The sequence below is a fragment of the Rhinolophus hipposideros genome (genome assembly GCF_964194185.1).
Source record: "Rhinolophus hipposideros genome assembly, chromosome: 3".
NCBI lineage: Eukaryota > Metazoa > Chordata > Mammalia > Chiroptera > Rhinolophidae > Rhinolophus > Rhinolophus hipposideros.
Genome location: NC_138049.1, coordinates 53,369,392 through 53,388,120, shown reverse-complemented (window position 1 = coordinate 53,388,120; position 18,729 = coordinate 53,369,392). Strand labels below are relative to the sequence as shown.

At 33.3% G+C, this 18,729-nt stretch overlaps 1 protein-coding gene across 2 annotated transcripts in view; it reads right to left on the bottom strand.

Moving 5' to 3' along the window:
- ASCC3 (activating signal cointegrator 1 complex subunit 3) overlaps positions 1–18,729 on the bottom strand; it is a 303,631-nt gene that overhangs the window by 271,501 nt on the left and 13,401 nt on the right. For both annotated transcript variants that reach the window (XR_013992773.1, XM_081040509.1), the window contains exons 2-3: positions 16,623–16,753; positions 14,004–14,154 (exon numbers count right to left, since the gene is read on the bottom strand). Coding sequence is in view for 1 of the 2 variants with exons in the window: in XM_081040509.1 (XP_080896635.1) it covers positions 14,004–14,154; positions 16,623–16,712 (241 nt within the window). In the remaining variant the exon portion in view is untranslated. The remainder of the gene's footprint in view (positions 1–14,003; positions 14,155–16,622; positions 16,754–18,729) is intronic.

Genomic DNA, 18,729 nt, shown 5'->3' with positions numbered 1-18,729 from the left:
AAATCTGCCTTTTAAGAGACCAGAAGTGAACTTCTTACCAAAGTAAGAGGAAATAAAGGAGCAGCCCTAATTTAAGGCATTAATTTATCATACCTGATTTTCTCAAATAAAAAACAACAAAAAAACCCCACCAACAACTATTTTTGTCATAGAATTCAAAAAAATATTTAGAGCAGAAAAAAGAATTTCAGTCTTCAGAAGGCTCAAAAGTCAATGTGACTTACCTAAAGTAATACTGGTGAAGTTATTATAGTAATATAATTAACACACTAGTATCTAGGCCAAAGTAGTGCCTCAACAGAGATTTGCTGAATTAAACTAAATTCAGGCTTCAATGACACCAGACTAATATTTTTACAATACACCACACTTGCCTTGATAACTTCTCATTGTACATGATGCTTACTCATGTGTAGAAAACTAATAATTTATGAATGAAGATAAGCAATTTTACAATGTATGTTTATTATTTCCAATTTCTTCAAATATGAAGTCTATTTTTATGATTTTAAAGAATTTACAAAACTCTTATCTGACATATTATTCTTTTAGTATTTAGGAAAACCCATGACAAAAATCTTCTATAAATTATACAGTGATTTCAAATTAATTAACTGAATAGCATTTATGTACATTTGTTCAGTCTATACATGCTTAGAAAACTTAGCTTTCGGATATTTAGGAACTATGATAATTCTACAGGTAATTCAACAGAGCTGAGAATACAAAAGTCTGAGCAAAAATGGAATTCACATTTATAAATTCATTCAACATTTAAGATTGTAAACATGTATTCTTTTGTAAAGACATTATCATTTTGTATCTCGGGATTTTTCTAAAACAACTAAGAACTTTGACATTAAATCATTTCAATTCTTGCTCACAAAATTACCTGTGTCTTATAGATGCTAAAATGGAAATCCAGAGTTAAATAATTTGGGAGAGATAAAACAGATATTTAGTTATTATCAAGATTCAAAGCTGACTTCTAACTCCTAAACAAAGTTATTTCCACTATACCACACTGATTCCTTGTAAATGCCTAGAAATAGATTTATTTCTAATTCTCGTTTACTAAATAAACAAATTTTTAAAAATCACCTTAGGAAATAAAGTAATAAATCAATGGTCTTAATTTATTACCGTAAGTGGAAGTAAATTAAACAAACATTATTAGGTCACTGGTTGAACCATCTTTAAGTCACATACTGCACTCATTAAACACAATGTAGTGGATCCATATACCTTGCCATAGAATAACCTCCACAGTATAGTAATGGGGAGAAAAAGTAAGTTATAAGTCCACTATAGGGAGGAAAAAAAAAAAAAAAAAGGAATGATTGTAGACTCATAGAAACATTTACAAAGGTCAAAATCAATTTTTTCAGGGTTTCAAATTTTTAATGAGCATTGACTTACACCTATAAAATTTTGAAACTAACATAAAAAAACTTTAAAAAATTGTTCTGTTTCACAAATTTTATTTATTGATTCAACAATTACAAAAGATTACATCTCCTATTTTGACAATGAAACAATGTTAGAACTCGGGGAAAAAGATAATAAAATACTAAACTGTAACTGCCTTAAGAAAGCATAAATCGTGATTCACATGAATCAAAACATTCTGTCAAAACTATCCACAATTGGCTTAATTCTTACCATGTAAAAATATCTCTAGTATAGAATGATATTCAGGAAAGACAGATTTTAACGAAATCTTGCTTTAGTGAAGAAATGTCACTAGAAAATGTTTTCCTTTTATCGTAAGTTACTATTACTCAAAAAAGTTGGGTAAGGTTAAATTTTAACACGTAATTAATATGGTCCTCTACTGAAGTTTTAGAAAAATGTTATTCAGAGAAGGGTGACAAACAGCGCAACTCAGAAATGTCTGACTGCATTGACTTTATGGGTTTTACTAACTATAACATGCAAAATGGCAGTTTTATATAGCCGTTTAGAGCCATATCTCAGCACTTTGTATCTGAAAATACTTTCAGGATGACGAGTTTTAGAAAATTTAAAAATGAAATTAATGTTTATTTTTCTACATCTTGTGATATTTTTGCTTTTATAATTAGAAGGTCACTTGATCATTCCTTAGACCATTGACTACCAAATAGAATATGAGTCAGAATCACCATGGGTCTTGTTCAAAACCTAGATCGTGGGGCTTCCACTCGAGTTTCAGATTCACTCAGCTGGGAAGGGGACTGAGAAAATGCATTTTTAACAAACTCCCAAGAGATGCTGATGAAGCTAACATGGGGACCACCACATTTTGGAAACCACTAACTTAGAATACTTTTTAAAAAAATGGTTAATTAATCCAAATTAAGAAAAAGAAAATACACCTACACTGTATTTACTTCTATAACCCCCTAAAAATTATAATCTTAGTTGCAAAATGGTGCTTCATAAATGTTACTCTTGAGAGCTGGAGAATTCCTAACTCTCCTCTGTACAATCTACTCCACCACATCCTTGAGTTGGGCTGCTAAGAATGGACAAGTTGCCATTTCTAAAAAAATTGAATCCCTGCGCCACGCTACTTGGGAATCTCAAAGTTCCATACTTGAGAAGTACCAGCAAATAGCATTTGTTGCCACTGTTGGGTACCCAACAAAGAGAGTACTGCATTATGAAAACAATAAATTTCTCTGGGGTGCTAAAACACGCGGTGATGGATTTCATTTGCGCGGCATTCCAGCAACCACACACGCGTGTCTGCGTGTCCTCCACGACACGAGCCGAGACACGCGTCCCAGACCTCCGTCCGCAAATGATGACGTATCACCAGAGGAAACCAGCTGGAAGCAGACCACCCGGGTGACAAGGCAGCTCGGGATTGGAGCAGAGACCTGGGGCTCCAGGCAGGGCAGCGACAAAGGAGTCCCACAAATTTGTTAGTGTAGCGCGCACAGGAAGCCAACGCTTACCTAGATCTTTTGGTGAATGAAATATATGAAAGGTATTTGTAAAACATAAAAAAAAAATCTGAAGAGGATAAATGCCATCAGACATCTGACTTGTCCAAGTTGTAGTAGGCTCACCTCCCCTCAACAAACTAGAGGGGGAACCTACGCGAAACCTAAGCGCTTGTCCGCTTCTCCATCAGTACACATCAAATGTGTACTGCTGATCGAGTACACATTTGCCACATCGAAGGAAGGAGTGGGGAGGCCCTGGAAAAGGAGAGTGGTGCGCTTCTAGGGTGGAAATTATTAATAAGTAGTCATATTCTCGTCTCCTTACACTACATCTAATATTAAGCATGTTGGATTAACTGAGGATCTTGTTTACAAACAAGCCCTTTTTTTTGTTCATTTCCCTTTGTTTTTTACGTACAATTTGTACTCAGTAATCTTTAAAATAAAAGGTTGAAGCTCTTTGGTTAACATTTGCTCCCAGTTCTAAAAGTTTTTTCTATCTGTTCCACACCACTCACTGACTGTGTTAATTTTTCTAAGACTACAAATTTTAAGTTTAGTTTTATCCTCAATATAAAGTCTCAGTAAATAAAATTACACTAAATAATAAATTGGCAAAAGTTTGATTGAAACTTAGGATCTCCAAACCTTTAAGGAAGCTACTCTAGATACCTAACCACTTGAATACCTAATTATCTATCCAGAAAACACCGAACAAGAGGGACTGTAAACCAGAAAACTGGCTTTTTATACTTGGCCTTAGGAGGCAATACATTTAAAGAGATACACTCAGAATACACTAGAATAGTTTTCATTAATACTAAATACTTGCCTTGTGCATTTGACAGTTACATTGAGAGCAAATGAGACGTAAAATATATAGTAAATGCTAAAATATAATTACTGTAACATTATAAAACAAATTTTTAAAATCAGAGTTGAATGATGACTAAATCTTCAACACACAATTTACTTCTATACTTTCCTTTGATTGCAAAATATTAATAAAGGGTTGTAAATTGTAACTTTTTAAAATAGCCTACCTTAATAGTTGAAGAATTCTTAAAAAGGGATGAGTAGGAAATTTTAATTGAATAAAAATATCCATCAACTATTTGCATCTTTAATTGCTAACTGTCCAATTTAGAAGTTGTCAATAAATGAGTTCCTTAACATATAAAGTTAAGGAACTTAACATATAAAGTTAAAATTTCAATGTTAGTAGAAAATATTTTACAAATATCTTTTATACTTTAATACTGAAATGTCCAAAGCAGTCAATTTATTTTTTTCATGTTATGTCCAAACTTTAAATGTCCACTTGACCTCTGATACTTGACCTGCAACTGTAAATATAAAAATACAACCCTGCATCAGTGTTAATTTAAGCTCATTCTGTTTGTTAAAAATATTGGCAAGGCAGGCAAACTATTATAAACATGTTATATTTGAGTAGAAATTGTCTGATATTTTAATTGATAATTATGATTATTTCTTTTACAAATATGTAAAATACTTGTGTCAGCAACTCTCCTAGGACAGCAGTACATATAAAAAAGTACCAAAACAATTATTCAACTTAAACATACACATCCCACACCCCTATTTTTTTCCCTGTACATATTCTCCTCTAGTGCTTGTTAATGTACTTTTCTAACAAGTACAGTATCTAGAATGGTTACATGAATCTTACAAGTATTTCCTCATTTTACAGAGAATCTCAGAGAGGTTAAATAAAACACACTAATAAGACTGCAAGAGCAAGGATATTTTTTTCTTTCTGCATTATATACCATCTTTCAAATAATCACCAATTATCAAACGAACTTGCAAGTAATAGATGTAAGCATTTACCATATGGCTTTTGGGGGAATAAACTGAACAATTTATGTGATATAAATTTAAAATTGGCTCACTAATATAATTTATGAGCTTCATTTATTTTTTATTTTAGAGTGTAACTCTTGTACATCAAAGCATCTCCAGCAAAACCTTGCAATAAGTAGGTAAAGTATTCAAGAAGTATTCAATATAGTAATTTGAAGGAATTGCTTAAATGTTAAGATTATTCCTATACTTTTACAGAAACTACTGCCTTTAGGGTGAATAAATGAAAGGAAAGCAAATAGAAAAACGTATTTGGTAGAAAAACAGTAGTAGTACAAGAGATTAAAGAGTCCAAGTCAGTCACTTAATTTTACATATATTCATTACAAAATGTTAATATTCATATTACATTGTAGACTTTAAGTCAACATCCAGCCTCTATAATCCTGCATCAAACTACAACTTCACTTTCCAAACAATGAAACAGTAATATAAAAGTTTTGATTTTATATAAAAGCTTCTTATAATAAAACCATTATTTTGAGCATCACTAAGGAAATAAACTGTCTTTGAACAAATCACATAGCTTACCGATATTTAACTGGCAGTTTCTGTTTTTTTAATACCCAAGAAAACAACATTTAATAAAAAGGTGATTTAAAGTATACATGTCAGTGCAGCATCCATTTATCAGATGTTTGGTAATAATATAAAGAAAATTAACTGCAATCTTAAAAATGCCTCTACTATGGAATTCAGTGTAAATTTTCTTATGCTTAAGGAATTATAATAACTTGTAAATGGAGACTAATATACTGATAAAGTAAAGCAAACTGTGAAAAGTTGATCTTATTTCCAATTATTGCCACTACTACAATATCCATTCAATTTATAGCTGTTTTGCCATATAATCTGAACTGCCTGATTATAAAGCCCAATGTCACGTGGAGTGTCAGGCGGGGTCCCATCTGGGGTCTCTAGTCCCACTCCCCATATAAGAATGCTGGACGTGCTGAGGCCAAAAAGGAGCCATAGATAGGGGAGTCATATCACTACATTCTAGCTGGCGGCTGGGTTGGAGACACAGGAAGCAGGAGCCACACTATCTGCAACCTGCCGTCCACTTTTCTGCAATCCGCAACCTGCATTCCACCGCTTGCCAGCTCAGCCACCATCTTCTTGCTAGCCCCCCATTTTTTGCTAGCATAGCTACAGCAGTTATATTAGTGGCCAATGGCTCACTGGTTACAGCTGACGGCCAACTAGCCACAGCTGAGGGTCATCCAATCACAGTTAATGGCCATTTACCACCTGAGCCAGCACCTTTCTACGTGAGGGCGAGAACCTGGAAACTGCACTCCTGGCTCTGTCCCCACATCTATACATTTGCAAAATCATCTATGATTTTCACTGTTTTTCAGCTCTTTTGTAATTTTTCTTGTGATATGAACATAAAATATAACACCTCTGTCCACAAAACATTCAAAATACAATCTAATTCTGTCCCAAGTTTCCTTCTCTATGATTTCCTGCCTGACTTACAGAAGCAAAGTCCCTGCCCTTTTTATACCACATCATCACTGGGCACCTACATCTATCCTAACATTTAACCATACAGAACAACTATTTATTTACAATGGTTATTGCTACATCTAGGTTATAATAAAATTATTCACTGTCAGCCATTTACCAGGCTTTACGCATTTTCCGCTTCACAGCACAACTATACAAAGAATTATCAACACCATATCAGGAAATAGATGTAGTGATATTAATTAGCTACCCACAAGTAAATGACAGAACTGAATTTCTACCACTATAGTAACTAATAAGTTGAAACTGTCCTGAACTATAAGAAAATAATTTTATGAAGACTTAAAACTGAAAATGAAATAAAGATGGTGCAAAAAATGTAACTGCAAATATTCTAAACAAAATATTAGCTTACTGGATCCATCTACACATAAACTATAAGCAAGTAGACTTTATTCCAGGAATGCAAAGTGGTTCAATTGTTATAAAATCTAGCAACATAATCTACTCTCAAAAAAATAAAGGAGGAAATGTCTAATACAGATATGATGGCTACAATGGAGCAGACATGGTGAACAAAAGGCTTCAAACATGAAGAAAAAGCCAAGTCATTAGTAGTCTCGGGCTCTAACATTATAAAGCTGCTGAGTCCTACAGTGGGAGTTTGTCAGATGAAACAAATAGACCCACTTGGTCTCTGTCACTGTATTTGAGCTGAATACATATATTCATGAATGTATAAATGTCATAAAATATAAAAATAGGCATGAGAATAATAAAGACCAATTATGTTATATTTATGATATTGGTTCCCAGAGACTGAGCAGGGAGTTCTGACCATACTGTAAAATTTTATTTCTTAAAAAGAGAATCTGAAGGAAAGATAGCCAAGTGTTAAGCTTAATGGGGAATACAAATGCAGGTATTTGTTATATTTCTTTTTATCAGTCTGAAATATTTCATGAAAACTGATAATACAAAAAGCCATAACTTTTATTTTTTACTGAATATAACAAGAATATATATAGTACACGTACAGCTCAAAGAAATATCACAAAATTAAGATACATATGTACTTTGGGTAATTACTTCCAGTACTTCCAGAAACAGTATTATCGGCTCCCCAGAAGCTTCTCCTACACCTACTCCCAGGCATTATTAGCCTCCTTCCTCAGAAAAGAAGCTATTTATCCTGACTTCTGAAAACAGAGATTAATCATGCCTAGTTCACATAATCTGTTCTCTTGTCTTTGGCTTCTTTCAGTCAACATTACGTTTATAAGATTCGTTTACAATGTTACATGTAGCTATGGTTCCTTATTGCTACAAGGTAGTCTATATATTATAATCTATCTATGCCATTATTTACAGTGAATTGGGTTGTTTCTATTTTAAAGCTATTACAAATAATGTCCCCCATGGATTGTGTACATGTGCAAACATTTTTATTGGGTATTTATGTACATATTACTGGGCAATATATGCCAAGATTTAAAATTTCACTTGTCCAACCACAGTAGATATTACCAAACAATTATTCAAAGCAGTGGTGGCAATTTACACCGCCAGCAGAGGATGAGAATTCTTTTTTCACATTCTTGAACCTGAGCAACAACTGGTCAATCAGTCTTTTTAATTTTGACCATTCTTACGGGCATGTATTGAGTGGCATTGCCCTGATTATAAGGCTGGGCACCTTTTCATGTGTGTTGGCCATTCAGTTATCTTCTGTAAACTGCTTGTTCAATGCTCTTGCTCATTTTTATATAGGATCATCTGTCCTTTCCATGTTGATTTATAGAAGTTCTTATTTAATGTAGAGACAAGCTCTCTTTTTGGGTTATATATGTTGAAACTATATTCTCCCACTCTATGACTTTCCTTTTTACTCTCAAATAAAAACTATCAGTTTTAATATAATCAATTTACAAATCATTCCCCTTATGAGTGATTACTATTTTGTTTAATAAATTTTTCCATATACAAAGATCATGAGGATATTCTTCTACATTATCATTTAGAAGATTGTTTTGAGCTTCATGTTTCATTTTATAAGGTGCTTACAATTATCTGTATAGGTACTTTTTTTTTTTTTAACGTATATCCAGTTGATCCAGAACCATGTACTGAAAAATTAGCCAGGTATCACGACTTCATGGCCTTTGTGATAAAATAAGTGCCCTACTATCCATGGGTCAGTTCCTGGACTCTATTCCATCCCACTAGTCTATCTATGCTTGGACCAACACCTCACTGCCTAAATTACTGATCTTTATAAGTCTTCATATCTGGCAGAATAAGTTCTCCCTATTTACTTTTCAAGGTAGACTTGGCTGGCTGCTGTTTGGCTTTGAATTTCTATATAACTTTCAGATTATCTTGTCAGTTTTACAGATAAACACACACGCTCAAAACACTAGCCTGCTGAGAATTTGATTGGGATCACATTGAGTATATAGACCAATCTGGATAAAAGTATCTTTATAATAGTCAGTGCTACTCTTTGTATAGCACTCTATTTATTTAGGTCTTTAGCTTTTCTCAGTAATATTTTAGTTTTCCATAAGGAAATATTGCTCATCTTTTGTTAAATTCACTTCTAGGTATTGGATGATTTGTTTAAGTTTTTTGTAAATTGCATTTTTAAAAAATTGCTGCTGGTAAGTAGAAATAAAATTGATTTTTATGCTAACCTTGCTAAATTCATTTTCTAAAGACACATTCGTGTGAATACTGTCAGTTTTTCAAAGTGTTATACCCTTTCTTTTTCCTGCCTTATTATATTAGCAAGTACTCTCAGTACAGTGAGAAACAAGTGCTGGTAGGCATTCTTATCTAATTCCCTATTTCAGATGAGAAGCTTTTTCAGCACTGAGTCATTAAATGATATTTGCTCTAGATTTGTTTAGTAACTACTTTTTATGAAACTAAGGAAGTTCCCTTCTATTCCTAGATTGCTAAGAATTTTTATCATAATTGGATTTTAGTCATAAAATGCTTTCCATCATCTACTGAATACTCATGTGATTTTTAAACCTTACTACTTTACACGAATCACACTATTTTCCCTATTTATTAATCCAATAATTAACTTTTTGTGCATGCAAGTGTGCTTGTGTTCCCTCTCTCTCACACACGTGAAACGTGTGTGTTTTTTTACTGATCCATTTGACAGTGTACTGCAGTCTTCATGCTACTTCACTATAAACACTGCAGCATGCATTCTTCTAAGTTTAGATATCTGCTCACATAGCCACAATGCCATTATCTTATCTAACAGTACCTAAAGACTCTCAGTACGTATTCAAATTTCTACAATGGCCCCCCAAATATCTTTATAATTTTTTTCTAATTTAGGATTCACTCAAGGATAGTACATTACATTTGATTTTTATATGCTTATAACCTCCTTTAATCTATAATAATATCCTCATACCTTTTTAAATAACATTATGTGAAATTCCCCAGTGAAGTCATCAAGGCATATAGATTTCTTTGTGTGAAAGTCTTTAATTACTAAGATTCAATTTCTTTAGTAGTTAAGTATTCAGATTTCCTATTTCCTCTTTTGCTCGTTTTAGTCATTTTGTCATCTTAGACTTTTAATCTGTCAAAATCTCTGCTCATCTTCTCATCCTCCTTTTCTCTATCTGGCTTTTTCTGGAATAGATAGCCATCTCTAGAAAAAAGTGGCCCAAATGCCAGGATCACATTTTCTGGGTTTATTTTTGGACCCAGATCTTGGCCCCGTACTTCTCCATTGCTTTGGAAGTATTCTGATGCAGTCAAACAGTTTTATATTCTACAGTTTTCCAGCTAACTACCCTGTTTACCAATTTATGGGAAGTGGAACTCTGAATTTTTTCAGAATCAACAATTTTCAAGACAGCTATTTTTCACAAATACTCCTGAAAAACGTCCTGCCACATCCAATACACAACAGGCCTTTATTATTCTAAATGCCTACCCTTACTTTCATAGACAGAATTTCCAGATCCTGCTAATTTCTTTATATGCTCCTTCTCTAAGTCACTGCTTTATAAACTGCTTCCCACCCTTGGTTTTGAATCCTCACTTTTTTCATGACAAAATCTTATTTCCTCAACAACTCAAAAAACATAATAGATAACGAATTTCCTAAACCACACATTACATGTATAAGTCATTCCTGTCCAACCTACCTTTTGATTCATACGTGATTCATATGTAAAAGAGAGTTATTAAAGGTAAAATGCATAAAGATTTTAAAACCCAAATAAAGCAGAGGTTGTAAATTAGAAAAGGCAAAACAAACACGTCTGTGTATGGCAAAATAATTTGAATACTGAAAAAAAAAACTAGTTCAGTTCTAGTTGAGTCCTGACCTGTATCTAGACCAAAATAAAACCACTCATTAGACAACTGTGTTGTAGCCTTGGGTGAGAGATTTCCTTAGATGATTAGGGAACTGGTGGGTCTTTCTACTGACCTTCCCATCATTCTTGATTTCCATGCTAGTTTCTACCTATACTGTGAAAATCTTATCAACTTCCTAAAACGGTAATTTAAAACTCTAAGTAACAGACACACATGCCTAATCCAAGATACATGTTTTGACTGCCACTCTCAATCTTGACCTCTTTATTTTCAAAAATGTTTTTATTTGAAGCACATAACCTGCTCAAAGAATGGAGGTTAATATGACTATGTTTATTTTTTAAAATCCATAAAGGAGACTGACTACAGTCAGTATTTGGATAAACAAAGATTAAGGACCAAGAATACTATTTTTAAGTAATTTATAATACTTTCTCCCTAAAGTTAAGGTTTATTATTACAATAATCTAGAGGGGAGAATAAAACAATTGTAAATAGGTATGGGACTATATTAAATATAAATCTGAGAGAAAAAAATACTTAAAAAAAAGCTGCCAGCTGCAAGACATTGACAGCATCAGAGGTAGCAAAAACCACATAGGACTTTTAGTTGTATTCTCAACACTTTATTTATCGAACACCTACTGTATCCCTTGCACCATATTAGGCAGTGGAGTACAAAGACGCTGTGATCTCTGGAATCCCCCTGTCATATCGTTAAGGTATTCACAGTCCATCGGGGAGGGGACAAGTATAAACACTTATCCAAACAATGAGGAAGCACTCTAAAAAAGTATGGAATAGATGATAACCTAATGGAACACTGTCTACTAAAATTAGAAAGGAATTACAGAGGACAGGAATGAAGCCTAAGCCATTTCTTTAGAGATGAGAAGCACTTCAGATGAACACAATGGGGAAAGTTATTTTAACATACAAATGACAAAGAAAAAACTACAGTAAGCACTGTTGAGAAAATTAGTAAACACTGCATATGTTAAGAGTAAAGGTTGCGTGTGACAGAATGGAAAAGAGATGAAAAGGTAAATTGTTTCAATTCACAAAGAAACTTTTCTTATGCCCATTCTAAGGAATTTGATCTAAAGAATAAGCTGCAAACAAAAATGAGCTTTGCTTTGCTTTTTACAAAGAGCAGTCTAGTCACAGTGACCAAAGTTAAAAGAGAAAGGAAGTCTGAGGCAATAGGCTACTGCAGTAGTTCAGACACGAGATGGTAAAAGCTTAAGCTGAGGCCATGGTAAGTATGTAAAGGAAGTGAATTTAAGAATAGCTGAAAAGTAGACTTAACAGAATGACCTCTACTATAAGGAAAGGAAAGAATTTAGGACTTCCATCATGCTTCTATTTCAAAATTTGGGTCTAGACCTACTTTGACCACAAATCAACCATAGGATTCATTTAACCTTTATGAACCCTGTTTCTTTACACACAAAATGAAGGGATTGGACAAGATGTTCCCTGATGTCCCCTCCAGCTTTAAATACTCATTATTCTGACTACTCAATATTATCGGTCTTAAATACCTCATACTGCTATATTATACTCAATTGAAACATAAGTGATTGTTCTTTTTTATTCTCCTGTTCTACCTTTTTAATACACTAACACCAAAAATATCTGTGGCGCAAGAGCAGTATAAGAGAAATCACAAAGACGTTTTTAGCAGGGCATTAATCTTTTCAAAGCTGCTAGTTTTAATTATATTACCAGTATCAGCAGTATTTTTATACTCTAACCTCTGACTACAACAAGAAAAGGAAAGAATGCAGGATTTCAGAAAGAGTAGCTGACTACTGTTCAACTATTCTCTAAAGCTAATAGTTATTCAACTGAATAACTATTCTCTAAAGCTAGTTATTTAACTGAAACACAGCATTGAAAAGTAGATATATTAAAGCATGCATGTAAATCCAGCCCTAAGATTTTATCTGTCATGAAAAATATTGTTTTGAGACATTACATATCAAAATAATAGATTCCTTAAACACATCTGAATATAAAGATATTCTTAATAAGAGCTTTTTTAATAGCTTTAATCAACAGGTGAAACTCCTAAGTTTGTGTTTAATCACTGGTTTTTAAAACAATAATGTTTGACTTATAGATATTCAGGAAGTAGTCTAAAGGGTAACTTTTTCTTTTTTAATCTTAATTTCCACATCACTTATATAAAGAAACAGTTTAGTCACAGTACTGAATAAGCTCAATATTTAATTACTGTTTTTGTTAAGTATTCTAAACAAAATATGCCAAGCACTACTCTAAGAACTGGGGATAGAGTGTTGAACAAGAAAAATAAGATCATCTTCTTATGAAACCTACATCCTAGTAGCAAAACACAGCCAATAAACAAACAGGTAAATATCAGATAAATGTTATGGACATGATAAATGTTATAGAGAAAATGTTACCGAGGGTTATAAGATACTGAGTGACTGGATAACAACTTAAGATTTGATGGTCAGTGAGGGTCTTGTTAAGGAAATAATTTCTTAGGTGAGTTCAGAATACCAAGAAAGGATAAGCCTACTCTAAGAGTAGGATAGAAGAACATTCTCAGCACAGGAAACATTACAAAGACCCCAAAACAGGTACCAACTTGGTGGGTTTGAGGAAGTGAGACAAGGACACATGTCTGATGCACAATTAGTGAGGGGAATTTTGAGTGGAATACAGAGAGAAAGGTGGAAGTCAAATTATACAGGGCCAGAGTATATCACTTTGAACTTTTTGTAGGTACAAACCTGAATTGGAAAAATTCAGAATTACAATAGTGTTAACTATGTTTTTTAGTTATTAGTCTGAAATGCGATGACAAAGGTCAATGAACAAATTCACATGTTTTTTACCTAGGGGCTTTGTTTTATTTTGTTTGGTTTTGAACCTTTGCAGAGCAACCTGTGGTAGGCAGACAGTATTATAATCTCTAATTATAATTTCTTTCAAATATAATCAATCAATGAGAATGTGAGTGCACGACAGGAGTTGAAGCCAAGTTCAGCCTCAGTGTTGCCCTTCACTAAGTCCTAGGTGGCATGGCTTTTAAGGTTCCTTCGAGCTACATCAAAATTTTAATTTACCCAATCGTTATTTCAAGCAAGAGTAGTTTCCAAACTCTAAATTCCTATGAATCCCTCATGTATGATTGTATTATAATTACTAGTTTACTTCTGCCTCCCTGACTCTATCTTAAGCTCCTGGATAGATAAGATGGTCTTTCATAATTATGAATACTTGCTTGGAAATTTTGGCCTTTCACTCTATAGTACATAATTTAAAACAAATCTATTTTTTAATGGGTCTCTAAAAAAAATAAATAAAACAAAACTATACCTATTTGTTTTGCAGCCTGCAATATATCTTTTAAGTCTTCATTTACACTTTGCATTTCATTCTTCTCCAGTTTTTCATTCAAAAAATTTACTATCTTATTCCATGTTAAGTCCAAACCTATAATCTGTTCATGAAGTTTAGACCGCTTCACCTGAAACACAAAGCATAATAAGGGACATACTGGTTAAAGATTTTCTCAAACCCATCATATACTGCACATATTTTGCATTACATTATACAACTTGGTACTATCCACAAGAATTGAAAATTGTGTCTATTCACATCCAAATTTACAGCTCCCAGGAGCCTTATTTAAATAAGATTTAAAAGAATCTCATTTGTTTAAAAGATATGCTTAATAAGAGCTTTTTTACAGCTTTAATCACAATGAATAAACATGAAATTATTTGCATATAGCAAAGTAAAAAGCATAAAGTCCAACATTCAGATAACATTCGAATAACATCCATTCGGATAACATTCAAATAACATCCATTCGAATAACATCCATTACATCCATTCGGATAACAGCTAACATCCCACATACCTCTTTTTAATTTTCTGCTTTGTTTTTAACAAAGCTTAGATTATATTGTATATAAGAGCTTTATGTCATGCTTTTTGATGAAAGACATTTAAAGAAAATTAGATGCCTATGATGAGTTCCATATATTCCAATCAGCACTGCTTTCCTAAGTATGATCCTAGAACAGGTTAGGCATCCAGGAGATTCTTATCTATATACACTCTCTTCTTAAGACTATAAATCTTTCTATTTTCACGAACTGACACAGAAAGCAGTAATTTTTTTACTTCATAACACTGGTCTTGATCCATGGATTAAACTTCATGAAACTTCTGACCAAATAAAAAAGTAGTAAGTCAGATAGAAAACTGATTGTCCTCTTGGTTGTAACAATGATATTGTATAATTCACTATTACTTCCTTTTCTCAGTTTTCTAATTTAAAATGGAGCTAATTAATCTGGATTTAGGGGGAGGAAAATGGGCAAGTGTAGAAATGAAACAAAATTAGCCATTAATTGAATTAAGTTGTTACAAGTGTCACAGTACATAAAGGTTCATCTTACTTTTCTTTCTCTTTTGTATATGTTGACTATTTCCCAAGATAAAAAGTTAAATTAAAATAAGGCTCATTATATCTGCCACTTTCTTCCCTCAGGCAAGAAAAAAGTTTTAAAGCCTACAATAATAAATAAAATGACATGGGGTAAGCATGTAGTCCGTATGTACTTTCAAGTTTTAAACTTTTCTGTTGAATCTCTAATATAAAAGCACCTGTAAAGGGAATTCATAGGTGAGGAGAGGAACTAATTCAATTTTAAGATAGCAATATTTATTAATGATATAAAATATAGACTTATTTTAATTGCTGTGAAAATGCAAAACATCCCACATCTTAAAGAAGGTTAACTGCCTTGGGTGTAGCAAAAACTCTATCATCACCTTTAGAGGAAAAACCTACTTAAAGACTTATAAATCTTTTCTTCATAGTCTCAATTGTGAAGTGAAGTTATTAATTGTGAAACTACATAAGGGCTTAAAAAATAAAATTCCAACCTAGTAGGAAATAATGTTAATATTCACAATAGAGTCAAATAAAGAGTCAGCAAAGTAACTGTTGTTATTTTAAAAAACAACATGGGGCCAGTTCTTACATATACTACACTTGGCTCATTCCTTTATATGTAAAGTTCATATACCTTCAGGATTATAAAGTCCACAACCAATTAGAAGGAGCAGACAAAAGTCAATTATGAGACCAACTGAGTGTAAGAGAGTAAAATTCATATTTCCCATGTTTCTGTCCATTAAATAAGGAAGCTGTGGTATATATACACAATGGAATACTATTCTGCCATAAGAAAAGATGAAATTCTGCCATTTGCAACAACATGGTTGAATCTTGAGATTATCATGCTAAGTGAAATAAGTAAAACAGAAAAAGTCAAAACCCATATGACTTCACTCACATGTGGGATATAAAACTGAAAGCAACAAAGGAACAAGACAAACAAAGAAACAAAAACACATAGCCACAGACAACAGTTTAGTGGTTACCAGAGGGTAAGTGGGGAGGGAAAGGTGATAGAAGAAGGAAAATGGGGTCAAATCTACGTATGGTGATAGGAGAACTGACTCTGGGTGGTGAACACACAATGCGATATATAGGTGATGTTTTATATAAATGTACACTTGAAACCTGTAATAATTTTACTAATCAAGATCACCCCAACAAATTTAATACAAAATAAAAAATACATTAAAAAAATAAGTATTTTATCAGAGACCTAAACACTTAAATGATCCAGAGGTAAATTAACAGATTAAATTAGAAAATTAACTGGGGCAAGAACCTTAGCAACTGAAAAGTTAACAAAGGATTCAACATTATAGTTCTGATTATTCTTTTTCACAATATAGTCATTATGTGCTTAAGATAAACAGTCCCATTAGGAAACATCAGTATACTCATTCCCCTTCTTGGCAGAACACCAAACAATATTAAAATATACCATTTTAAGCACACAGAACTGAGAAAAAGAATGTCAAATATGTGTCTATTTCCTATAATGGTATTCATCTGAAAAAGCTTACCTTTAAGTCAGCCACTTCTTCATTATAATTATCTTGTTTGGTGACATTTGAAAAGGAGCGCAAGGCTCCTGTGAGACGAGGTAAAGTCATCTATTACTCAATCAGTGATCCATACAATGAGAAACCTGAAACTGAAACAAAACAAGATAATATTTATATATTTGGAGGAGGCGGGAGTGGTAATCAAATTCAAAACACTGATCTGTACAAGAGAAAAAAGAAACCAATTAGTTAAAAAGCAATTGCTACCAATGTTGAAAAATTCTCCTGACACCTTTTCTACCAATGAAGTTTGTTTCATAACACACTGGCTGTGTTTGGTGAAAGAAAAAAGAAACGACAAAAAATACTTGTGCGTGGCTATTACTAAAACATTCCTTAAATGAGTTCTACAGATTTCCAAAGTACAGGCCTCACATATTGTGTTACTAATAACACAGAGAGAGGAAAGCACTTGCCCATCTTTTCTGTTTTAAGCTCACTGATTTCGCTTCACATTCTTCTTGAAGTACCAAGCATGTTTCCACCTAAATGCAATTGGATTAGTGGTTCCCTCTGCTTGGATTGATCCTCTGATGTTCATGGCAGCTGACTGCTTGATACACAGGTCTTGGCATAAAGAAAAGCTCCTGAGAGGGGCTTTTCTTGACCTCTCAATGTAAGATAGGCAGCTTCTCAGTTACCATCTATCAAAGCACAAAATTTCAATTCTCTTCATAGCATTAGTTAATATTTGACATTTACTTACTTATTCACTTATTTATATGTTGTGTCACCCAACAAAGAGTAAGGCTCATAACAACAACAAAAAAGACATTTATTTCACTGATCTCCCCTAGCAAAAAGAAAGTACTGAAATATTTTTGGCACTCAATAATTATTTGTTAAATAGTAAAATGGAGAAAACAAGATAATGGTAACAGGAAGACTGAAGAGAACAGGAGAGGAAAGAATTAAAGCAGCTGAGGGAAGGGAGAACTGTCAGGGAAAGAAGTCAGATGACCTGATCTCATCTCCTTGTTTACATGCTGACAACTAAACAACTAGCCTCTGACAAATAGACTGATACTATTTACTATAGGGGAGTCCTTATCTACGGAAAATTTTAGAGGTTATCCCGGTTTAAGACGACTTATTTTAACAAAACTACAATTTACAGGTTTATAAGGCACGGCTCCCTGGAGAAAGTCGCATAAGCTATATGAGTGTCTAGGACAGTTCTCAGTTCTCAGATACGAATGATTTTACTCCCAAGGGACATTTGGCAATATCTGGTGACATTATGAGTTGTCACAACTGGCGGGGGGAGTAATGCTGGCTTCTGGTGAGTATAGGAGGCTGCTAAACATCTTATAATGCAAAAGACAGCCTCCCCACAACCAAGAATTATCTAGCCTAAAATGTGCAGAGTTTATGAAATCCCACTCTAGAGTTAAAAATAGTTAAACATCTAGAGATGTTTTATAACCCAGGCACTTCCCACAGCGTGAAGTGACCCATGAACTTCAATTAAGAACCTCACTGACTACTGAGTCAAAGAGAGTGTGACCAATGTGGCAAGGAAAGAACTAGGAGGGCCATGTACAATGTCTCAGACCATTCCCTCCTTCTGTTCTTCTTGATTACTTATATCCTTTAAGTTACGGCAAAGTTTAATACTTGGAAAAATTTCTGACTCCAAACATTAAAGACCAACATCAAAGTGAAAATTCAGTAATTGATCAATTGCGGATAGGTCAAACCAACAAAAACAATTCAGTAAACATATAAGGGACTTGAACTGTGAAATTAGTAAGTTTAGTTTAATGAGCACATACAGAAACCTGTACAACCTGTATTTAATAATTAGAAAATACACATTCTTCTCAAGTATATTAGCAATACTTTAAAACAGTCTATGTACATTAACAAGGACGTAAAGCAAATCTCAACAAATTCCAAAGAATAAGCAGCATATAGATTAGGGGTCAGCAAACTTTTCCTGTATATGTATGTATATTACGTGTGTATGTAATTATATATAATATATATATATGAGAGAGCGAGTGAGAGAGCAAGTACGCACGAGTGAGAGGAAGAGGAATTTTAGGTTTGACAGCCCACCGCG